The following is a 25,448-nucleotide window of genomic DNA, read 5'->3' on the forward strand; positions in this document are numbered from 1 at the left end:
CTAGTGAGCCACATGGCTTCCCCTTTTAGGGCACAGCACTTTGGTGCCCAGCGCCAAAGTGCTGTGCCCTAAAGTGCTGTGCACGCGGCAGCGGCGGCGAAGGCGAAGGCAGCGGTGTCCGCGTAACCGAGCGAGCGAACGAGGCACCCCAGGCAGAAAAAAAAAACGGAGGAGCAGCTATTGACGAAAGTGTGTGGGGGAGGGCGGCGCGCGCTGCTAAGGCGTGATCTCCCAGCGCATCTCCATGGCTCAGTAAGTCTCACTGCCTGCCCCTCACACTTTCGCTGTGCAACGCCGCCGAGGATCGCCCTACCTATCACACTTTTGCAACTTCGAAGATGAACCACTTCAAAGGGAACCACTTCAAAGATGAAGTGGTTCCCTTTGAAAAGGGTGGCCGTTACAGTGACGGCAGAGTAACGCGCGCCGCGGTGCGTACGCTGACCACAAGATCGCTTCCTGAGACGCAGAAGGTGTGCGCCGTGACCGAGAATACGGCAGATTATATGCGCATAAATTTCGTATTAGGAAGTATAGTAATCGTAATGTGATTTTTTTCTTATTATACAGTTTATATGAACGAAGTTTACGTTAGAAGTGGTGTCAGTATAGTTCTAACGAGGCAATCTTTCGAATGAACCAAACTTGTGTTTTGTCTGCACGGCCCCTTTAAATATCTCACCCCGAATAGCGCCGTCACACCGGCGCTTAGCAGGTTCAGGCTTTCGTCTCCGGAACAATTTCATGACGTAGAAAGCCTGATAAGTGCAACGGCCTTTATTTGTTCCTTAAGTATGTGGCTAGTGACAACCCTTCCGGCATTGGATGTTTTGGGAGTTCAGCTGGCCTCATCGGATAAGCTACCTACGTCCGTATACGTACACTGCAGTCTGTTCCTTTTTTTGGCGCACAAGTGTACAAAGCCGCCACTTAGATTCTCAAGCCCGGTCTTTCTTTTTGCTTGACACTGTTCAGCGGCACTTCTGAATCACTTCTGAGTCCATATGTTGAAAGGTACCTGGAGCAGGTTTGTACGCTTCGTGCTTGGAAGTACTGTTGGAGCAACTGCCACCTTCATGTCATAATTTCACCGCAAAATTTGCGCGCCACGGGTACATTTTAGTCTAGCCTCCCTTTTGTTGCGTTGTTCATTGTTGTGGTTATTGCAGATTCGTATCGTTGCAGCTCATAGGAATCAGACTGAACGGCCTCTGTGGAATCAAGTCAGCCACGAGAAATTCCTAAACATTGAATTTTGTGGATAAGAAAGATAAACCGTGTAGGCAAGTTTACTAACTTCTTTGATGTGTGTAGAACATCTTCGGCTGAGATATTTTGTGACCAACCACAACAATCACACTGGCACAACAGCCGGTCACTTAAACCTGATCTAAAGAGGAATGTGTTTATTCGCCATTTCCAGAAAAGGGTTTCTAATGCTCACAAAAGTGTTTCAGAATTCCCTCATGATGAGATTAAATCTCCTCCCAAACGCGGAGGAACTGTGGTGGATCTTTCATACACTACGTTCACTCCGAGTATTCAAGCTCAAAGACTGTGGCTTTCGCGGGGCACGCACCCAGAGCTGATGCCCCGGTGGCCCGCGTGATACAGATGTCTGGTGATTATGTCACGTTTACGTGCATCAATCATCAACAGTCTTCCCAGCTTACCACTCAACACTCAAATATAGCATCACGTATTGTTACGTTACATTGCTACATTGTTAGTAGGCGAAACGAGTGTGCTCAAGGCATTCATGCGTGTCAGCTTGCGCGTATTAGGCCGAGATTTCCACACCTTTGTCTCGACACAAATTCATTGTTTTTGGCAGCAGCCTGCGGTACCTAACACCTCAAACAAAAATCATTTCCCCGAGAAATTCTTGAAAATATTTATCAGAAACGTGGGCTGTAGCTAAGCACCAAAATATACATAATGGTTATTTTCTTCCTTTTTTGACAGTATGCGGCTTCATTAGCCTAAATTCAAGCCTCCTGTCTTAAGCAGCTTGCCCCCGCAGAAATATAAGAAATATACCTTGTTTCGCTGCTTGGTTCTTACAGAATTAAAATTTGAGAGATGTTGCGCTCGCGGTGGAGCACGAGTTTTACGCCCTTTTCATTTCCGCAGATATTGTATTTGCTTCAGGAGTGTAAGCAGCCCTGTAAGAAATGTCATGATTTTCAAACGCCCAAAGGTGTTTGAAGAACTGAAATATGACACCTATGTAGGTATTTTAAGAAATTTTGTTCCAGTAATGTTCCTTGGCCCACTGAGAATAATCAAGCAAACAGGCTTGCCCTCGCAGGCACGGTTTCTTGTGCACCGTCCACCTATACATAGCCATGAAATATTGCCCGTTCATGCTCCCTACGAACTTTTCTATGTTCGTTGGATTTTTGGTTGCACTAGCTTTTGTACACAAAGCTATGGATGACGATTCCGCGCGTATAAACAAGAGAAATGGAAAGTAAAAAAGCAATTTTATGTTCGGCTTCTCTTTCATATGTACGGAGCCCGTGAGCCCCGCACCACTGAGCAGTCAAGCGCACTAGTATGGCGACCCGTGTGCCGGGGTGGTGTGGCTGCAGGGTCCGTGGTGCAGCGCCCAGAGCTTCTTCTGCTTGCGACACGAGTCTGCGCGCATCTTGCAACGGTTCGGGTACGAGACGCCGTCGAGGCCGCACACGGGCGCCGACTCGAATCCACACGACGTCGGGCAGCTGCAGCGGGCGCCTCCGAGCCGGTCCTCGCTGCAGTCGCCGTTGAACGGGCAGTACTTAGCCTCACACGGAACTGCGGACGAGTGGGACACCACAGAAAACAGATGAGATACAGAAAGGGACAGACACTTTAAAGGGGACTCGGCAACACTTCCGGCAAATTCTTTCACTGTTTCCTTCCCGGCTTGAAGCACTGTGAAAGCTTTAGTCATCGCCCGCACGGAGTGGCATGCCTAGCTTGTTCGTCCAAGTAAAACCGCGCTCCGTTTTTGCATTACTTTTTAGGGTGCAGCCCTTTGGTGCCCGGTACCTGGGCCTGGCGGCGGAGCCGATATCCCTGTAACCTAGAGAGCGAACGAGGCAGCAAAGGCAGAAAGAAAAGGGCGATGAGCGTCTGGAGAAAGTGTGACGGGGAGGGCGGCACGCGCGGCTAAGGCATCATCTCTCTCACTGCCTCCCCTTAAACACTTTCTCCATGCGTCACCGCCGAGGAGCTGCTCATTCGAACCAGGTTACATTTGCGCGGGAAATTCAAACACGATTTGCAACAGCAGACTTGGCGGCGGCCATAGAGTTTCTTACTATACACACTAGAGAGGAATCTGGCGCTAGCGTCTATGTGGCTCATATCAAGGCCGTCTGTGACGTCATGGGCCGCCATTTTATGGTACGCTCGCCTTAGTTTTGTCATTGACTTGGATTGAAACGCTTTAGTGGCCGTATATTCGAACACTATGCCACAAAAACGCAAGGAATGACGTATTATTATATAGGTGGAAAAAACAGGCTCGTTTTAAAGCTAAGAAAAAAGGGAGTAAAGCGTATCTTTGCCGAAATGGTTCTGCCTACTAGTCTGCTGGCCAAGCTGGTAATTAACAGCGATGTTAATATTTTAGGGGAAACTTATTACATACTCTTATTTTAATAATGTTATAATTATTTTAAGTAATAAGTTGTTTGAAGAGCTTGCAAATGTTTTTGAGCGTGCCTATGAAAACGTCGCCTTCGTCGTGAATCGGTACACCGACCGTCAGCTACAGTTTAAGCTTGTTGCTGAGCAAGTCGGTTCATACCTGATGAAAAAAGAAAACGTGACGTTAAACAGTCGTGGACGAAGACAAGATAGGACGGGTACAGGCGCCCGTATCTGTCGTATCTTGTCTTCGTCGATGTACGTTTGGTTTCTTTCTTTTTCTTCGTCAACGCACAAATTTCGCGGCGGCATATTACCCGCTCAGCCAAACGTTCCTTCGACTCCGGATAGTCCAACGTTATGTACGACCGCTCACTGCCTGCCTGCTCTTCCACCAAACAGGCAGTTGCCACAGCTCACTGCTACAAAACAAGGTCGATTTCGGCTACGTCACAGCTCGTAGACGTGTTAATGCATAGTGAAGAAAGCAAATCCCAAAAACCGCTTAAGAATCTACTGGTAATGCCAAGCCCAAGCCAGAAGCGAAGGTCTACCCATAGCCCATGGCGACGCACTGCAAGATAACGGGACAACAACGCGTGCCGCCGTGCGTTGGCTGATCACGAGATCACTTCCTGAGACGCAGCAGTTGTGCCCCGTGAAGACTGCAGTTCATTGAGGACAAATTCCTCATTAAGGAGTATAGTAATCGTCAGTGTCTTTGTGGATGTTTTGAAAGAGGCCGTGGAATGCGTTCCTTCAATGCTGCAACTGAAAGGACGCCGGTTCGAGTGGCTGAAGAACTCCAAGCCCTGGAAAGAGAGGAAAATCTTTCGATCAAGTTTTTTATGTCGTCTGATGGGCATAGAGCAGTAAATTTTGACTCAGGTACTTTGTGAGCCTCAATTACATACTGGATGGGTTGGTAGACTGCGTTCTTAAAGCATTTAGGAGATAGAAAAAAATGAAAACAGTGTTGCAAGATCTTTTTTTAATAATGCAGAGAAGTCAACCTACCAGCGAGCTTCCTGGCTTCTCCGTAGAGAAATAATGGAGGGCAGAATGACGCGAAAATGAACAGAGCGCCCCGACACAAGAAATTTCAATTGCCAATTTCTATGCCATAGGAGATATCCGCGGCCGTTTGCACAGACGGAAACATGCCCCAATGTGCGGCCCACAACTGTTATCGCAGGGGAGAACGAAAATATCTACGCTAAAATTTCTTGCTCGGGCGTTTTGGCTCCCTGCTTTCACTAAAAAAACGGCCACCATGGCATGTGGATCAAACATTGAAATCTTTCACGTATTCGCTCTGCCTCAACGGCGGGTACTTCTCAATACTCCTGTGCATCGTCATGTCTGCCGTACAAAGTGAAATTTGCGGTTTTAAAGACAATCACTTTTTTCGGCTGCTTAAACGCAGAACATTTTGTGTGTATGTATGTATGTCTGTCTGTCTGTGACTCGATTCAACCACCGGCCAAAGTGAAACAAGCTGTGCAATAGTTTTATATACGTGCAGCCAAATCTAAACGTCCACGTCCAGGGGCAACGTTCATACTTGTCAACATTGTTGAATAAGAACAAGATATTCCGCAAATATGAGGCAGAAAATCAATACATAAGTGATATTTTCAGTGTCCCTTTATTAAGAGATTCGTGGATTCTCGGTTTCTGAGCAAATGAAATACTGCATCCACTGCAGAAAAAAATTCACTCCGTCGCCTGCTGTTGCCCGCGCTACTACATCTCCTTGCGCCATTTTAAGAAATCAACCGGTGACAGTAACGAAAGGTTCCACTAGATAGGCTCCACGTTCCCCTTGGAACGCTCGTGGAGTAGGGCGAAGTGGTTCTATAAACGTTGCAGTAGGGTGCCTCGATTCACGCGCGTCTCTGCCGTACGGCAGCGGTGGCATCGAGGCACCCGACTTGGAGCAGTGGAACGCGGTAAATTTAAATTGACTTGAGCAAACCTCTAGCCTGTTATCCTGAGAGGTACAGCGTGACAGGTGAGCGGGAAATAAAAGGGAGGCATTTACTTGGCAGGGGCGCCAGACGAATATTGTGTTTCGTCGTCATTTGAAACGAAAGTAACAGATAGGTGACCAATCTTTTACGCCTAAGAGCGCAAAGCCAGCAGATCGAAAATGAGCTAAGAAACCTACAAACGCTTCGAATTACTGCAACAATGGCTGCTGTTTTCGCTGACGTCGTGGGGAACTTCGCTAAATGTTACGGTGTTCCGTCGCAAACCTGCTGACATACACTTTCCGTCAGGCGCAAAAATCTCTTTTAGAGAGCTTTGTAAGCACCCTAACAGCCACATGGTGGCCATGCAAGGGTGTCATCCAGCATGTCCAGCGTGCGATGGAGGGCGACAATGCATTCTTTGCGTCCTATATGACAACCCACACGCGACTTAAGGAAGAGGTAAAGAACGCAGCTGTCTGCAAATGGATATTGAAGTGAAGAAAAGAAGGATAAAGATAAAGATACAGGGATGTTAGCCAGACTATGACGTAGTTTGCTACCCTACACAAGGAGAAATAGAAATACTAAAAAAAAAGGTGAAAGGTAAGGACAGAGCGTAAACAGGCGTGCCAGCGCTAGGACGGGACATTCACTGAAGTGAATACATGAATTCCTCATTTGTGGCTCCATTGTGTAGTCGTCGAAATCCCGTAGTTCTCTGTCCCTAGTGATTCTTGAGGCATCGGTACATTTCAGTAGTCCAAATTAGCGTGCATGGGCTCAGGCCTACCCGAAAGACGGAGCTCGGGCAACCGGATTAACTTTTCGCCCGGGCCGAGCCGGACCCGGGCAGATATATTAATGCTTAGGTCGGGCATGGCCATCCTGGCGGCCCGGTTTTGGCCCGGTGCAGTGAAGCGATATTATGGTTTTCTGTAATAGCACGCGATAAACGTTGGCAACGCGGCCTGAAAACGGACCAAAAGGCGACCTCGACTCAGGCTAAGCGATCATTGGCTGCGCGATTTAGGCGCTGGCTGAGCAACCCGCAGGTGGCACTGCCGGGTACAAGCGTGTTCAAAAATATCGCGAAGCTCCGTACCCAGTGACGACACCGTCTACAGGCGCCGACGACGAAAGGTAAATGACCTGTCGTAGAGCTCCGATGTAAGCAATGGCTGATGTGATGTGACGTGTTGTGAGCGAAAAATGCATTAAACGTGATGATTTTTTCACAAATTCCCAATTTTTTTGCGGTGTCCTTTCTAGCTGAAACATACACGATTTAACTAGCAAAAAAAAAAACAGTCCGTCGAGCCGGATTCGAACCAGCGACCTATGGATGCCAGCGAGAGACCTCTACAGTCCACCGCTCTACCAACTGAGCTATCGACGGGAACAGGAAATCTTGCGAGCGACTTCTGCCTCGTCTCTGCGGGCACAGAATCTAGGGCAGGTGAGAAGGTTGTGCCGGTTAACTTTGAGACGGCTTACTAAGGCCTGGAGGCTTCTACCGCCGCTACATGGGTTAGTTGCGGCTTAAATCACCTAGGCTTTTTTTTTTACATTCCACGCCGCTAGCACTCGGCCCTGAGACACATATTAGCGTATGGCAGGACGGTAACCTTCCAGCATGTCCAGACAATGTACTACAATGACAGCCAGCTGCAACGACAATGCTTGGGACGGTGCCCGGTGACGTCGAGCGTCTCCGCCGGCAGACCAAGAGGAAAGGCAAAGAGCGAGAGGAAGAAATAGGGCATGTGAATGAGCCGGGAACAGGGACCGCATTTTATTTATGTATTTATTTATTTATTTATTTATTCATTCATTCATTCATTCATTCATTCATTCATTCATTCATTCATTCATTCATTCATTCATTCATTCATTCATTCCCTGAGGGCTTACAAGAAGCGTTACAGAAGAGAGTAGCTGCATTATTAATAGAATACAAGGCACGTAAAAAGGAACACAAAGAAATAAACCAACAACAAGAAGGCATGAGTGAAGACATTCATGTAACGTCACAGTAACAAGTATAAAGTGTACATAAGCAACAATTGACAAATACATTGCTATGCAAAAATTGAGAGTTGATATTAGTCTGCTCGCTTTCAAGTCACAACCAAAAAGGATAAAAAGGTAACGTCAACGGATACGGCTAAGGGGTGCAGTGTTAGATAGTGTTTCTAAGTGCAATGCAATCTTTGCAACGCAGTCAGTAAAACCCAACGCAAAGATTGCAACGCAATCTTGCACAAAAAAGTGCAAAGCAAAAAAGGGGGCACGGAGTTTACTCTGTGCTTTTGACTGGTCCAAATAAAGTTTCTTATGTATGTATATATGTGTCTGTGATAGCGGCTAGTGAGGCAGGCAGCTGATTCCAGTCAACGCACGTCTTTGCAAGAAATGAGTAGCTGTGGGCTGTTGTATGTTAAAATGGAATGCGAACTTTCTGACGGTGGTATACACGTGAACGGAGCAGATGGCTACGGTAATATATTTTGTGAAAAAATGCATAGTTGAGAAACCAGGGTCCAAATAAAAGAGGTTCGTTCTAGGTTAGATTGAACGTAAGTGATATACAATTGTTTTTAAGTGAAGCCGGGCGTTGTAAAAGTTACGCTTCAGGTATTGAGGCATACGCATCGATTTTTTGATTCCATATGCCGGTCCCCGAAACACTCGATATGCCGCTTCCACGAAAGATTGATAGAATATGCATGCCATGGTACTTCTATGAAACTACGGATTCAACGGAAATATTCTTAAGAAAATGGTTGGAACTGATTGATTGGTTGAGCGAAATTCTCACTGACTTACACTTCCAAATTTTTAGATTTATATGACACAGGGTACACCAAGCAGTAATATAAAGGTCAGTCTGCAGAGCTGCAATATCCAAGCTAGTAGTTTGCTTACGGTACACGAGCAATCATCGGCAAAAAAAAGAAATGGGACTGGATATATTACTAGGCAGGTAGTTTGTACAGATTAAGAAAAGTAATTGCGCTAAAAGAAAGCCTTGAGGCACACCAGAATTGATGAGAGTTGAAGGTGAGTTTGTTTCATTAGAGACGACATAGTGAATTCGATTATTAAGGAAGGCAACAATTCACTGCAAAACTTAAGAAACCATGTTTAAATGATTCAGTTTTAGTATTAGAAGGTAATGGTTAACAGTGTCTAAGGCTTTAGCGAAATCCCAAAACACACAATCGGTTTTATATCCAGAGTCGGGATATGAGTGCTAGTCGTTAGTTAAAGTGAGAAGTTGGTTTCACACGAATAATGTTTCCGAAATCCACGTTGAGATGGATGGGAAAAATTATTCGATTCAAGGACATTAACCAGGTGCGTAAAAATTATATCTTCAAGAATTCTGCATGGCACAGATGTGTCTCGGAACCAAGTCTCGATACCAAGATCCTGCACAGAAACGTTTATTATGATTAAAATATGAGAGATAAGCGATATGAGTGGGGAACGTATTCAAGTGGTACCGAGAAAATGCACATTTGTTGCATAATCAACCAAATTTCATGTTATTTTGGTCCCTTTTGGTCAATTCCAGCTATTTTTTGTACATTTCCGTGGTATGAACCCATTCATGTCAGTTTGGCTACTTTTCTTGAATGATTTGGACATAAGCGTGATTTTACCTGCAGCTATAGGTGGGTTTTTGTTCTGCATTTTTTTAGGTTCATGGATTTCTACACTTAGGGTGGTTTTCAACTGTCCCGTGGCTAGCTTGGCGAAAGCTAGTTGCGGTAGGCGTATGTGCACGACACTTTCTTTTACAATTGTGGTTGTGTTGCCAGGTTGAATCTGGCTGCTAATATTTCACATAGAATGCTTTTTTATCTGCGCCAGGTAGGTTTCTGCTACCACAGGTGCCCAAGCAGGCGTGAGACTACAAAGTGTGCATTGTGAATGCGCAGCCGAGCCGAGCCAAGCCAGGCCTCTGCCGGGCCTAGGCCATGGGGTTTTGGTCTCAGGCCGCGCCGTGCCGGCACGTTGGTCTCCTCTCCCCCACACCTCTACTTATAACTAATCCCCCTACTACCCCCACCCTTTACGATCGATGGGAGATCTTGCTATCCAGCCCCACCCTTAAAGATCATCTCCGACTGATCCTCAGGGGCCAGGTGGCCCTGCAGAAGCATATGGAACCCGTAAATATAGGGAGCCACCCCATCGGTCGCTTAAAGCGCTCCATTTTATTATGGATCAATAAAGGTGTAAGGTGTACTCTCCCTCTTTGTCGGGCCGGATCGGGGCTATCAGCACCGAGCCCGGGCCAGGCCAATACGGTCTCAATATTCCCTGGTCTGGGCCCAAATTTCTTGCCCGTGCACCGCTCCATTCAGAACACAACGGGCCGATTTAGACATGATCAGTTACCACGGTGTTAAAGTCAGCCTCTTCGCATTGCGACTTGGTCTGGCGCTAGTACGTAGTCCACAAAATTTTAATTTTCACATAGCCCATGTTTATTGTAAACTTTTTGTTGTTGTTTTTTTTACAAGCAAGATACACATGTTGAAGTTCATCATAATAGGCTAAGTTCCGCCCTATTGACTTGCTAGTGTCTCCTCACAGAAGCAACACCGAAAAACCTGTCGTCACAGACTGCGCCACTTAATGGACGACGAGAGTGGTGCGAGGGCTAAGGCACTTTCCGAGCGCCTTTTGCGCATAAAACACTGTATCCTGATTGCCTGAAAAAACTCGGAAGGTGGCCTAAAGATTATAGACTTTATGCTAATAAAGTATCCGGAAGCGTTTATGATTCACTTGAGTGTCCCTTAAGTGACCAACCGCTGTCACATAGTCAACAGTGAACACTTTAGGTGAAAGCAGCATTTTTTTTAGAATTTAGGTGCACCTGTAAGCTGTTAAAAATTTCCCAAGGTACATTTGATCACCCTCCCGAATAATCACACGGCCCCGCTCAGTGTTTTGTAATGCTTCAAATCTTAGTATTATCGGGACACACCGACGTCGCAATCGATGTTCACGTTCAACCGACTAAAATTCAGCAGGACTCTTCACCACTATATCCAACATGCCATCTAACAGAAGACACTAAACATGTCATCTGTACCTGTCCAAACTTCACAGTGCCAGTCTCCTAACACTTTTGTGTATGCCACACCACGCAGGCCTTGAACTAAGAACAGTTTTGGGCCCTTGATTGGACCCACGTCAGGCCGTACAGGCTACCAAAGCTCCGTTGGTGTTCTTGCGTAGCACTGGCTTGAAACAAGTGCTGTGACCAACTTAACTTCCAAACTCTGTGTATGTGCTTTCCAAACTCGGCAAATGCGCCTGAACACTCGTGCGCATCACCTAGTTTTTACATTATTTATTTATTTATTTATTTATTTATTTATTTATTTATTTATTTATTTATTTATTTATTTATTTATTTATTTTACTTCACAGAACCTCATGTTTTCGTTCCTTCATATGGCGTAGTATGCTAAGCGATATGGCTAGGCTAACCTCGCTTTCACCATTAAATGCATTCTCTCTCTAAACCTTGTTGAACTTCATTTTTTTTCTTCAGGCCCGCACGTTTACTGAAGACGCAAAGGCGCTCTGTTTCATTGCAGTTTCTCGATTGACGGCGAATGCACATTTGTCAAGACATATGGCTGTTTCTTCCGACTTCCCTAACATCTCGCCCACCACTGCGTGCACCCAAATGTACTCTTTGTAAAATTAAGTGTAAAGCTGATTTATAGCAAAGTATGTCATGCAGCCCGGTTCACCAACAAGCAAGCTATCTCTAATTTCCCTCGGCTTCAACTCACTCCCAAAAAAATCACATCAGAATTTCGTGCCGGGGAAAGTGCAAAATCTGAACACCGTACTGAGAAGTTCTCGAGCTGCTGACAGAATCTTTGTTGTGCGGCCCGGCGTACTTACGGTCCCGTTCATGCAGCCTCCTCCGGTAGGATTCTCCTGCGAACGAAAAAAGAGCGGGAAAACCTTAGGTGCGGTCATTTGTACTACCGTGAACAAGAAGAGAGAAACAGCAGTTAAGACACTCAGTATGGCTGGTTGCGTTCTAAAAGTCGCACACATTGGCCTGGCGTCGTACGGCCCGGGATACGGTGGGCACACGATCTTCTAGGCTGCGGTTTACGACATGCCCAGTGCTCGAAATCGCTAGAGCATTCACATCTCGTCTGTGTTTCAGATCTCTTATACAATCACTCCAATCTCTTCGTTACTAAATTGAACGGTATCTGACGAGTGAACGTCAGTGTATCTATCCCCTGTGCCCATACCTTACAAATCGCTCACTGTACTTTAAAGGAGCCATGAAGACAAAATACAAGTTGGGTTTATTAGAAAGACTGCTTAGGCCCGATAACAATGATGCCAATATCATCGCAATCTTTGAACAAATAACGGAGATATTAAAGAAAACGTGTGAAGCCAAGGCGACCCCCTAGCCAATTTCCCGCAACTTTTCTATGACGTCACGGAACCTTGTTTGTGCGATTGGCGGCCGCCTAACTGACCTGTCGCGACGACACATGACTGGACGTCTGTAATGGGGCCTCTAGTTCCATTTGACCGCATCACTTGAATGCTAACGTGCAGTTAACGCACTGAAAATTATGTTTTATTGTTGGTCCGTATGACGTCATTCTTCCTCATAACACGTCACTGTGGCGCAAAATTTGAAAGTTTTTAAATACTTCTTGCTTTTTTTCCGTTAAAAAAACATATTTTGTGGCTCTAATGGAGCTGAGTGAGATACTGAATCCTAGTTCTTTCAAATTAAATGAAGTTGTATTTTCTCTTCATGGCTCCTTTAAACTTCACTTGCGTTGCCGCTGCGCATGACTGCGCGTTTTTCTCCTCTGCTGTCGAGCTTGTTTTTTATAGCGTAAGCTGTTAGAGCGCTCTCCCTGAAATTGCGTCTTACACCACAGAGAACACTAGTATCGACCCGGGTTCATACCCCCAAAACCGCTTGGCACATTCTAATGTGCGGGTTCTTTTTTTCAGAAATTCAGTTGTCGTTATTATTGTTGTTATTGTCGATGTCATTGTTGTGGTTCTTGTTCTTGTTCTTGTGGTGTTGCTCTTGTACTTGTTCCTGTTGTTCTTTTTGTGTTGCTCTCGTTGTAGTTGTTGTTGCTGTTGTCCTTGTTCATTTCCTCCTTCTGGTTTCGCTTTTGCCGTGTTTGTTGTTGCACGGCCGCTCGATGGACCTAGTTTCCATCGAGCGGCCGTGGTTGTTGCAGCTGTCGATATCGTTTTTGTCATTGCTGTTCTCTTCTTGTAATTGCTTATGTTTTTGTTTTCTCATTGTTGCTGTTGTAAGCGTTTTTATTTAAGCAGGGTACTTCTCGACTGGTTTTGTTCAGCAGGGGCAAATGTAGAGTTGCAGAGAGGAGACAGAATTTATAACTACAACAACGCGCCCCGTGCCAAGAATGTCGGCTTATTCGGTCGCTTACTCCCTTCCTTTCTTGCTGCCCTGCTTTGCCAGGCGTCACGTGCAATCGCTTACGCTTAAATTGGCCGTATCTCGCTAGGTTCCCCCATAATTCTTTTGTTTGCCCCCTGCTTTGCTTTCCCGTGAGCAGTGTAGCGCAGCAGGCTCTCGCCAAGACATTCTCCATTGACAATCCTGCGCACAGGATGACAATAGTACCGCTAGGCAGGCTGTGAATTTCCGTTGGCTGCTGTCTAAAGTAACAGCAGCCATCAGAGACTACGACTAATGGAGATTGCCAAGCCTTGCTGCAAGCATTACGCTTATCACCTGTACGGAAGCCCGTTAATAGAGGTGTTGCTGTAGTGGAGTATGATTCGTTTGTACGAGCTATTTACATGTCGTCGTAATGCCTGAACAGCCATTCAACCGATTCGATCGGGTTGCTATAGGGACCTTGCAACACTTTTTCCTACTTTTTTCAAAATTCTAAATGTTTTCAGAACGTAATCAACCAACACATCTAGTACTTGGAACACATCTAGTACTTAGACCAACAGATCTAGTACTTAGGGGGTGGCAAAGAACCTCAACCAGGAATTACTGCTCTATGCCCATCAGATAGCTTAGAAACTTCCTCAAAAGATTTTTCGCTCCTTCCCAGCCTTGGCTTTCTTCGTCTTCTGGAATTACATCATTACAGCAATGTAGCAGCTACTGTCCGGCTCCCCTTCGGTTGCATCAATAAACGCATTCGATAGCCACGTTACAAAGAAAGCGATAAAAACAAAGCAGAAGTGAAAGGCGTATCTGCTGCGATGAGCAAATCTCGCAGTGTCGCTCCATGCTGGCGATAACCGTAGCTTTCGCTGTGCTTCCAGACTTAAAGGAAAGAGTGAACGCGTTTATCGGAAGTGCTGCACAGTTCCTTCAACAGATACCCAGTGTCGCAAACTGCCACACGGCGACGCCCGAGACGCCCCACGCACCCTTGACGGCCGCCTGCAACCTGTCCAGGTTGGCGAGCGTCAGGCGCAGGGGCGAGGACAGGAGGCGCGTGCGTCCCTCGGAGGCGCCGCCCTTGAGCAGGAAGAGGTGCGTGTCCCCCTGGGCCAGCCTGGTGCCGCACAGCGCCTCGTTGTCCAGGCCCTCGACCAGGAGCACCGAGCCGCCCAGCTCGCGCGGACCCTTGAGGGCGCGGCGTACGCGGGCGCTCACCTGCATCCCGCACAAAACACGCACACGCATGAACTAATGGAGGGGCGGGTCTCAAGCAATGCACACACATACAAAAGCCACGGCACAAGATTTATTATGGTGCAAAGAGCCCCAGCAATTTCGCTTCTCTTCAGTGAGCCAGAAATGCATATTTGGTCTTATCTCCGGCAGGGCCGCGTTGACCAGCTGTAAGATAAGCTTGGTATGGGTGGGTGGTTACGTTATGCTTGCTAACTACTACGGCGCAGAAAACCGTGGCGAAGAGGAAGCACGTACAGCAACACAGTGCCGAACTTCCAACTAGATTTCGGCACTGTGTTGTTGTACGTGTTTCTTCTTCGTCCCTGGTTTTTTGTCTGCAACACTTCCGATGAACGCGTAATCTTCCCTTCGCGCTGGAAGCAGAGCGAAAGCTGTAATTATCGCCAGAGCGGAGCGGCACTCCGTGATTTTCTCGTCGCGACAGATACGCCTTCTGTTTCTGCTTAGCTTTTTTTGTCTTTATTTTTGAAGTGGCTATCGAATGCGTTTATTGGTGCAACTGAAGGAAAGTCGGCCAACAGCCGCTACGTTGGCTGTTGGCCGACTCATTCGTAATGACGTCATTCAGGCGGTGAAGAACGCCCAGACTGGTAAAGAGAGAAAAAGCTTTTCAGCAAGTTTTTAAGTTCTGTGATGGGCATGGAGCAGCAATTTTTAGCTGAGGTAATTTGCGGCCACCTAATCTAAGTACTGGTTGACTACGTTCTGCAAGCATAGGAGTTTGAAAAAAAAAACATGAAAGAAGCGGTGCAGCGTCCATTAAATGGAGGAGCAGTTCACAAGCTGGGTACACGTATACAACAGCTACGTCACAAACTTTGCAACAGCCACGTCAAAGGCAAGTTCGCTTTCCCTCCAGCGAGCTAAGAACCCATATTCCGGTCTTATTACGGGCGCCGCTGGGTTGACCAGCGGCCGTTAATCGAACCTGAACTACACTTCATACACTCGAAGCATCTGAAAACTACAGCGCTCATGATACGTCACTGTTTCACAGCATCCGCACCCTTCATTTCTGACAGTGTACCCCAGCCATGTCTCAAGGGGTCGCACTCAGGGTACCATTTACATGCCTCGTCGCAAGCCGTTCCTTTCAGAGTGTAGTAAAGTAAGCGAAAATAAGTAAAAAAACATTATAACCTGTACTTTTTCACATGCGATAAAAGCCAGACCTACGAGGCGAGATGTGCCGGAGCCTGGTGTTAATGTCGAAGAACTAATTTGCACATTGAGCGAAATTGCCAGTGCCGGTGGTGTCCGTTGTGGCTCCTAAACGCTCATTGGCTGTGGTGCACCCCACAGCGCGCGCCTAGGGAAAAAAAAGTGCAATGAAAAGGTACGTGCCCATTGGCTGCGACAACGTTAGACCTCAAATAGTGACGTTGGTCCTGACGTCCTACGTTTACGTTTAACGTTAGGTAACCTTCAAGTTCCGCCTCACTACGCGCCAAGCAGCGTCATTCGGTCACTGTAACTGGACCTGCGCGTAACGCTTGAAGACGTTAGACGTAAAAGCAGGACGTAGGCCTAACGTACACGCGGCCGTTGCCTACCCCAATCGCCCCCTCCCTCTGCTGTGCACCAGCATTTTCGCAAGCAAGATATAAAACATAAAACACATATTAACCATTTGTAAACCAGAAATGCGTGGGTTCATAAATCAGGCGTCGCGACTGAGTTTCATCGCGCGAACATGTTGAAGCAGAATCGGCAGAAGTAGACTGTCAAGTTGCGAATACTGGTAGACGTCGTAAAACTTCAAAACGAAAGTTTCGGTCAAAACTCTCTCCTATAACAAACAGTTGCTTCTATTATTCTAGCGTAGTGATGCATACCCGCAGAATTGGGCATACCTGCAGCCATGTATTGCATAACACTTTGTAAGCAGAAATTCATGCTGCTGCCGCGCACATTGCTACAGACTCTGGCACCCCCAGTGCATGCTGGGGAACCCACCAAGCTATCAATCAATCAATCAAATCAAAACTTAGTGCGCAGGCATTAGGAAGGTTAACCAGCAGAAATACGGGCCCATACATAAAATTCTGCCTGCTCACTCTCAAGCCTATACCGAAGCGTTGTATACTCAAGGAGTAGAACATACACGCAAATGGGTACGAAACAACGCTTTATAGCATACTTAATGCTTCTTAAGCAGGATATTCCGTGATCGGCGTAGCCAAACCGTCTTCTCAACTTAAGAACAGCGGATAATTTAAATCAAATTTAGATCGATTACGCAAATATTGCAGGATGAGAATACGGGGAGGGGTCCTCTGCAGCAATTTTGCCAACGTTTTCTTTTAATCTGGCCTGACTTTTAAACGCCGTCAACATGCGCATCGTCAACACGCGCATCGTCATCACAGTCAACACGCGCAGCTGGGGCATGAATTACCCAAGCCAATAATATTGCTATACCTGGTTCAGACAACTTAAAAGCCCGCTCAGGAGATCCCGTTTTTCACGTTTGATGTCGCAACTGTAAGCAGGCTTCTGTGATCGTAATATCGCGAAGCTTTATGGGAACTATCCTTTTGATTACAGCTGGAATTAAAACATTTCATATATATGTCTAAGAAAATAGCTTCAATAGAAAGGCAGAAAAAGGAAGAGGTGTCAACAGCGAAGAACCAATCACGCAGTGTTGCTGTATGGTGGTGATAAATATGGCTTTAGAAATGCTTTCACGAACGAAGAAAAGGGTGAAATCGTTTGTTGACAGAGTTTCAAAGGCCATAAAAACTGTTAATTGTAAATGTACCATAATGTTGGCCCTATCTTCCCAGTCGCGGAAACCCTTGCTTGATCACAACGCCTCACTTTTTCTATCAGCTGTAATTGTATGCCCACTGTGAACAGTTCCTCCTCTCGGGTACAGAATTTGTTAGGTGCTTCTGGTACCAACTCTGTCATCTTCAAACATTGGGGGCACGTAATAAAAATTTCACAGCAAACCAGAATAAAACTACCCGGCGCAAGTCGCACTTCCTAATTCTAAAGGATGTCCAGAACTCCTATCCCCATTTTTATGCGCAGCGGACTGCAGAAGCCAGCCTTCCGTAACGCCCTCCACTTGCGCTGACGGTGCTCCTGGGGATTGGTCCTCATTCCCTCTCCCTACGTCCAGCTCCCAATAGCCTGATAGCCGACTTAGCCCTAGTAAAACCAACTATAAAATTAAGAGGAGAGACCAAGGGCGCGACGTCCCGGTGACACGGTGGTGGTTCTATTTACAAAATGGCGATGAGTGAAAGACGAAGCAGCTCGATCTAGAGCTACTCACGCGTGATAAGGGGCACCGATGACGATAATAAAAAGTTCCAACACAAATGTCTTTCGCGCCTTCAAGACCAAAGACCTAGTATAGTGCGCACTTGTGTACCTGAGCTCCATCCTGCAGGAGTCGCTCGACGGTGGCGCTAACTACGAGGTCTGCCTCGACCACGGGAAGCCTGCTCTCGGGGCAGTCGTCGAAGATGCGCCGTCGGCGGGCTTCGGCGCCGGGCGAGAACGACAGCACCAGGAGAAGGAGGAAGGCCGCCTTCAGCCAAGCGGTGTCCTTTGGTGGACACCACCAGAAGATGCAGCACGGCCTGCGAGGTACCCATCCCTCATTATATGGTCACGTCCAGGTTCCAAGGGAGTCCCAAGTAACAAGGGTTTTTTTTTGTTTTTTTTTTTTTTGAAAAGTGTTTTTGACGATGGTTAACGCAGGTTCTACACTGTTCGGAAAGTTAGGCCGAACCGCAAGTCCGTTCCAGGCCTGCGCACTTCGCATTGTGTAAGAAATAATTCTATACAATTCTGGCAGACGGCTCCTTTGTCTAAATGTCCGCATAGGTGAGAGCGCAGTGATTGCAATAACTATGACTGAAATTCCCTACACCTAGAGCACAGGTGGCATGTTCACAGTTTGAAAAAAAAAAGGAGAGGAAAGGTTCTCACATATTCTTCATTTATTTTACAGTTTTTTTCCCACAGACGCTCTTTAATTCTGTTTTTGCCGACGTCGGCAGTATCTCACCTCTTCCCGTGTGGTAATAGCTGTCTGAAAATAAACATTCTAAATAAGTATGAATGAAATTTAAGGTTAAACTAAAGCGCTAAGTTGGGCGAGTTGGTTACTAACTAAGAAAGTTATCGTACTAGCGAACATTAATACAGGGACAAGGGTAAGGGTAATCTAGCGTGTGTTTTGTCTCCTCTTTAGCCTTGTCCCTGTCTTAATGTTCGCTAGTGCGATGAATTCCTTAGTTTAGGTTAAATTCCATTATAAACTTTGAGGCACGCGCTCTTGTGAAATGTGACTACTACCAAGACAATGGCGTTCCACGGCGGAAACACATGAGCCCTGGGTTTCAGAACAAGGACTTCGATGTGCCGAGGTCGCTCCTTTTCAACCTAGCCATGGCCCGGGTTGCTCGTACGCTCGAACGGGACTCTGCCGCTCGGTTTGCAATATACGCTGATGATCTCACGGTTTTGGTAGAAGCCGCCGACTTTTCCGACCCGGATCACATGTTGGACGAACTTCAAGGTGCCGCTAACAGCCTCAATGAAACCCTTCCGACACTAGGACTTGAGATTGCCCCGGAAAAGACGGAATTTCTCCTTGTTCATGGTCGCCATCAGCTCCCACCGGATGTACGCAAGGTCATCTACCTCGGCGACACGCCAGTCTCCCCTAAAAGTGGGCAAATTCGTATTTTAGGAGTCCCGTTGGCCAGCAACAATAGCGCTAAGTGTTGGATCAGCCAGCTTAAGCGCAACTGGAAACCCATGCTTCGTCTCATTTCGCGCATGTCTAACAAGTACGGCGGAGCATGCCAGTCAGCCTGCCTTACGCTTACTCGAGCAGTGGCAATGAGTCGACTTACGTATGGCGCACCTGTCTATAAGCTCAACAAAGTGCATATGAAGCATCTTCACGTTCTTCATCGGACCGTTCTTCGCACCATTACTGGACTTCCGCGCCATACCCGCACGAAAGCCCTGAATCAATCAGCCCCGGTACCCCCGCTCGAACTGCTCCTCGAGGAAACCCGACAGCTGCACGAAGATCGCCGTTCTTTGACCTGGCAGGGTGCGGCTCTTAAAGCTTGGGACTCGCAAATGGCGCTCCCCCAGACCCTACCGCAGCCTCCCCCTCCCCCATGGAAACGGCCCTTAGGGGTTGACAACGTGCAACGCATAGGCGTCCCAAGATCCCGATCCAGAGTTCGCCATCATGCTGTTTCTCGCACTCTGGAGGCTAAACTCCCTGATGAACAAGACATTCTCACAGACGCGAGCGTGTCTGCTAGTCGCATGGGACTGGCTTGGCGATGTCCAGGTATACCTAGTTTAGACGGCGCTCGAACTCGACAAACATCCACTACTTCTATAATGGACGCTGAGCTACATGCCATCCTCGCAGCCCTCGACCACTTGACATACGAGACGTCTGCCCCATTACCAACCCGCATTCGGTTCCTGACTGACTCCCAAATGGCGCTACGTGAGCTCCGGAAACCCTTCTCCGATCACCCTTTGGTTCATCAGATTCAACATATGATTAGTCTGCTTGCTCGCAATGGTACCTCTGTACGTGTTGCGTGGATACCGGGACACATGGCTCAGGGTTCTGGCAACCAGGCTGCCCATGAGGCAGCGCAGGAGAGTCTTCGAGTAACTCCTCCACTGGTTGACAGCCCTGCTCCCCCGCTCTCCCTCAGGCAACAGCTGGATCACGCTCGGCAGGCTAGGCACAACCGCCTTGCCGCTGCCACTCCTGTAGGTTTCCTGCATAACGCCCCATCCCTAACTCGTCCTGCCGAAGTTTTTATTAACAAATTTCGCGCGAACGCTGCATTGACTCCCCACATAACACGCAAATGGCACCACCCGAACGGCGATCCTCCGCCCTACTGCCCATATTGCAATACAGCTACAATAGCAAACCTGACCCACCTTATTTGGCACTGCTCTGCGTACCAATCCTTCCGCCCCATCCTGTTGAATGCCTTACCCAATCCAAGCGAGATACCTCCCACGACACTCAGCGACCCCGATTTCCTTGCTGCCCTTGGTCGCTTCGCTTTCGAGAGTGGCCTCGCAAAAGTAGTTTAGCCGGGGTCTACCACCCCTATGTGTGCATTCAGGAACTGACTATTCCTCTCCAGGATCTTCAAATGAACATCACCTCGTGACCACCTCTTCCCTCCCCTTTCCCCCTTCTCCCCCTTCCGGCCCCTGGGCCCTCCTTGTGTTAATAAAAGACCTTCACTCACTCACTGCACTTAAAACATACTCCTACACACATTACACCAACCGCTGCAGTTCCCGCTGGTGTTCCGTAATGACGAGGTCTGCGGAGTCACGACATCAACCAGGACATTGAAAACGAAAAGAAACATGTACTCACTATGAGAGTTCCAAGCACCAATATTTAATATAGGGCAGCATAAGCTACCCTGCACGACCGCGAGAGACCGACCTGCAACTTCGTGTTTATTGTCGTCGCCGGCGCCGCGCAGAAACTCCAAAAGAGGAAACGTCTACTGCATCCTTTCAGACACGCGCCCCCGCGAGCGAGTGCATCGTATACAGCACGAGACGCTGCACGTGTCCGCAACAGGCTGAAGACTTCAGTGCGGGGCGCGAGAATATTGAACGCTAATCCAAGAAAAAATTGTCCGTGTATCTGCGTACTTCTCTGCAAATGTCGTTGAAAGACGACAGTCTTCTGCCGCCTCTGCCACGTAAATGGATCTCTTCTTTTTCCCGCGCACCTACCATGCGCTTTCCCACCCTTTCCATTCTCCCACGATAAAAACGGTGTAGGTTTGCCCTATATAGTCAACTCAATTTTGCCGCGTTCCACTGATCGCGTGCCGTCTACTGGAACCTTTCGTTACTGTCGGACTTCTTGGAACGCCGCCACGAGAACTCTTCTCTTGAGCGAGCTTTTTGTGTGTTTTGGGGTCAAAACACTGCTTTCAACGCGCATTTTTTTTTTTCATTTCCTATTGCAAAAATCAAGCAGCCGTGTATGTTGTAATCGAAGCACACTGCAAACACCACTAATGTATGGATGTTTTGACTAACGTTTTGGGTTTGGGCTAGTCGCTTCATCATTAAAATGTGAAACAGCGCTTAAACGAAGACAGTAAGAGAAGACACAGACAGCGCTCGTGCCTGTGTCTTCTCTCACTGTCTTCGTTTAAGCGCTGTTTCACAGTTCAATTGATGTTTTGCCTTTCACTTTGCAATGTTGAAAAGTATGCAGTGTATCTCTAGATTTAGTGGTTTGGGAAAGGTTTTTCTATATAAACCTCGTGTTCAAGTACAGTCGAACTTCGTTATAACGAACACTGATATAGCAAATTATCGTCTATAGAGAACTAAATGCGAACTCCGGTTGGTCATGCTTCATTTTAATGACACCTATTGTTTTATAACGAAATCGGATGGAAGTGATGAATCTGGGAGAGCAGCGCGCACTGTGGCCCCTTTGTTTTGAACACTGGGAAATTTCATCATTATCAGTGCTGCGAATAGCCATCAAACAAAGATCACATCCTTCCTCGAAAAAATAGGAACGCAGGCCTGTTTTGTAAAATGAACATTGTTCTATTGTAATTTCCCATTCCATGGTCTGGGTCATTGAGCTTGAAATGACACAAGGAGAAAGATAAGGGTTGCCTTGTTTATAGTAGGTTCGAAGAATAAAATCATGCGTTTTTGTATCAAGGGTCTTTGCAAGAGCTTGTATACCGATTGGTTTGAACCGATTTTCAGCTTTACTGTTACAACGAATATCGGATATAACGAACTAAATTACTGGCCCGATGCTACTTTGTTATAGAGGTTCGACTGTATTCTTTTTAACTTTTGGCCGGGTGGCTGAATCGAGGAACAGACTGACAGACAGACAGACAGACAGACAGACAGACAGACAGACAGACAGACAGACAGACAGACAGACAGACAGACAGACAGACAGACAGACGGACGGACGGACGGACGGACAGACAGACAGACAGACAGACAGACAGACAGACAGACAGACAGACAGACAGACAGACAGACATACCAAAATTCCGGGGGTTTAAGTAGCTTATAATGATCAAGATACATAAGGACGGGCCCAGCGAATGTGTACAAACGAGATTTTCATTATTACTCGGGCCAGCCTTCGCGATTACAAACTGTCAAACGACACTGCGGACAGTGAAATGTCCGCATGCTGCAGCAATTCATTACGGACGAGTACCATAACTGCTTCGCAGTCCCTGGTATGGAATCGACGCAGCACTTCTTTGCTATAAGTGAAAGCCACGTTTAATTTTCTCTTTCATATATAACTATTTTAGGGACTCATCATATAACTATTTTAGGGACTCAAAAGGCCCACCACTCAGGAAGCTAGTAAAGCCATGGCATATAAGCAATATATCCCAAATACCAAGTAGTCAACTTGCATACGAATAAATTAACAACACTTTGCAGAACTCTACATAGGTTTTGTGTTTTCGTTGTCAGAGTTACTGTCCATGCATTTAAACTTCATAGTTTACCGTGCCTCTGGAACCTGTAACAGCATCGTACTTTAAACTGCACTAAAAGCAAGATTGGCCTTGGATATGAGCTGCCGGAAAATATTTTGAATTACTCTGAATAACTTTGGATTAACTACTTCTGAAAAAACTGCTATTAGCCGGAAAGCTGCACTTGCTGTACTTGCATACTCATGCAGTAGAGAACAACAACGATGCAGGAGCTCACGCTTTGCTTTAAAGCAGAAGATACATCTAAACCGACACTTAGCTCCGCAAATGAAAGGCAGAGGCGTAGTCAAATATTTGCGGAGCCGGCCGCGTTAAGGCGGTAGCACCCCCCTAGTAACGGTAACACCCGTATGAATGCTGGCAGCGTAACTCACCCGGCCCGCTCCATGTTGTCCGTAGTGCGTCGACGGTGCTCCCGGCGTCGGCTCCTCCTGATGGCCTACGCCCACTCTTCGACGGGGGCCCCCATCGGCCCAAACGCGGCCATCCCGCGTGGGCGCCGGCCGCCAACAGGTTCGCGCGAAACGCCGACACGGGGGCCCCTCTGCTGCTCCCCCCTCCTCTGCGTACACGGCCGACTCCTCGTCAGTCCAGACTGCCCAACAGGCTTCGAATCTGCATTACACACAGTCTAACTACAGCTCTTCGCGCTTGTAAGAAACGCAAGGCGAAGAAGATCCCCAAAATGATGAGAGTGTGGTTCCAATGCTGTCCTCCCCATTAAAGCTCACTAAGTATGTAAGAGTAGGCATGTTCCTACCTCGAAAGTGTCGTCGCGTCACATCAGACAGCAAGCTGTAGAGCTGTGTTCTAAACATTCTGTCCGCCCTTGTAGGAAACAGAAAGTAAGAAAAAAGACAAAGAAATGGCCAGAGTACGGTTACCTGGTTGTTCATTTCAATGAATGTACCGGAGTGTCTGGGACGCGTACACTTAATGGCTGTTCTTACCTCGAAGGTAGCAAACGAGTGCGACATGGAGGAAGAGAGGGAGAACCTCGTCATCGAATCCGGGCACAAATTTCCATTCTCGCGTTGGCTGCGCCAGCCGCGCCCAAGCAGCGATGATCTGGAAACGATGTGGAGGGAAGTACGTGCTGCTTTCAAATGGTTATTCTTGACAAAAGCCAATGAGTGAGCGAATCAGCTGGCTTTCTGCTTTTCCATTGCTTATTTGCGGTTACATATTTATTGCTAACGTTACATTCTGTCTCAGAGTGATTAGTTTTTCGTCCCCCTCCCGCCCTCTTTTTAAAGTAATTTCCGGCACTACGCTTTCTAAAACGAAGCAACACAGCGAGCCGGCCTAGTTGGAAGCGATGCATGGTAGGAAGGCGCAAAACAAACAAGGACAAGAAGAAACGACAAGGACGAGCGCACTCTAACTACTGAAATTTTATTATTTCAACGAAAAACCTATATGCCTACAAAACTGCGCACCATCATCACAAAAAGACTTTCCTAAGCGCACACAGCAGACACGTGTCGGCTTCTGACATTACATGCAAGAACATAGTAGCAGTGACATTTCTTTGCCCAACAAAACCACGGTGTTTGCTGTGTGCTCTGTAGGAAAGTCTTTTTGTGATGATGGTGCGCAGTTTTGTAAAAATACAGGTCTTTCGTTGAAATAATAAAATTTCAGTTGTTAGAGTGCGCTCGTCCTTGTCGTTTCTTCTTCGTCCTTGTTTGTTTTGCGCCTTCGCTGCCATGGATCCTCCTAAAGCATTCCGTATATACGGAATTGCGGAAATACAAAATTTTTATCTCTGATGACCCAGCACTGGAATAAAAACACGGATACGCCTCCGCAACGCATGACAATAGAGTACGGTTTTACAAGTATAAAAAGGTTGGCACCGGTTTTATCCCTGTAGTACCTCAAGAAACGCTAAATCAAAGTCTTTATGAATTCCGTATTTACGGATACAACGAACATACATACAAACAGCATTAGTGCCGTATTTCGCGCTTGAGTTAATACAAGAACACAAAAACTGTGTCAGACGTTTCTATTTTGAAAAATCGTTTTATTTTTTGTTTTTGGAAATATTATTTGCATTAGTTACAACGGGGTGCATAATACTCCGTATTAATTCCATATTCCCCCAATTCACTATATACAGAATGTTTCACTAGGGATGCCCCGTTTTGGTTTATAACTTTTTTGTGGGGAGGGGGGACAGACAATACTGGTGCATTCAAAGCAGTAGTGCTTTTTCCGGGAAATGCGCGCTCTGTATTGGCGCTATGCACGTGCGAAAAAAAGAAAGCCGTGCTAAAGAAATTTTCGACTTGCTTGCGCAAGTACTGCGCAAGGCTGGCTTCCTGTGAGAGCTATTTCTCGGTTAGATAAAATAATATCTCAACAAGCCAACCTGCATCAGCATTTGGTGGTTCGGCTTTAGCGTGCACAATGTGCTGTCTTCTAATTCTACCATCTGCAAACGCAGTACGAACGACAAAATATCAACCGTAAAGCACACAGCTGACATAGCGACATAGCGAGTCATCGCACTGGCTAAGCATTCTCTCTTCACCCTCCAACGTTTCACCT

The 25,448-nt window shown here is 46.9% G+C and overlaps 1 protein-coding gene and 1 non-coding gene across 2 annotated transcripts; both read right to left on the bottom strand.

The window, feature by feature from the left end:
- Positions 1 to 2,467: 2,467 nt before the first annotated feature.
- On the bottom strand, positions 2,468 to 23,453 carry LOC144146840 (agrin-like). The gene is made up of 5 exons (XM_077678778.1): positions 23,267 to 23,453; positions 17,726 to 17,936; positions 14,070 to 14,298; positions 11,553 to 11,588; positions 2,468 to 2,799 (listed from the first exon to the last, which is right to left on the bottom strand). The coding sequence occupies exons 1-5, from the start codon at positions 23,278 to 23,280 to the stop codon at positions 2,555 to 2,557; spliced, it is 735 nt and encodes a 244-aa protein (XP_077534904.1). The 5' UTR covers positions 23,281 to 23,453; the 3' UTR covers positions 2,468 to 2,554.
- On the bottom strand, positions 6,924 to 7,011 carry Trnay-gua (transfer RNA tyrosine (anticodon GUA)). The gene is given in 2 exon segments: positions 6,924 to 6,959; positions 6,975 to 7,011. It is a non-coding gene; the product is annotated as a tRNA-Tyr (tRNA).
- Positions 23,454 to 25,448: the final 1,995 nt, after the last annotated feature.

The sequence above is a fragment of the Haemaphysalis longicornis genome, unplaced genomic scaffold (genome assembly GCF_048455015.1).
Source record: "Haemaphysalis longicornis isolate Haplotype H1 unplaced genomic scaffold, Haemaphysalis longicornis Haplotype H1 scaffold_7, whole genome shotgun sequence".
NCBI lineage: Eukaryota > Metazoa > Arthropoda > Arachnida > Ixodida > Ixodidae > Haemaphysalis > Haemaphysalis longicornis.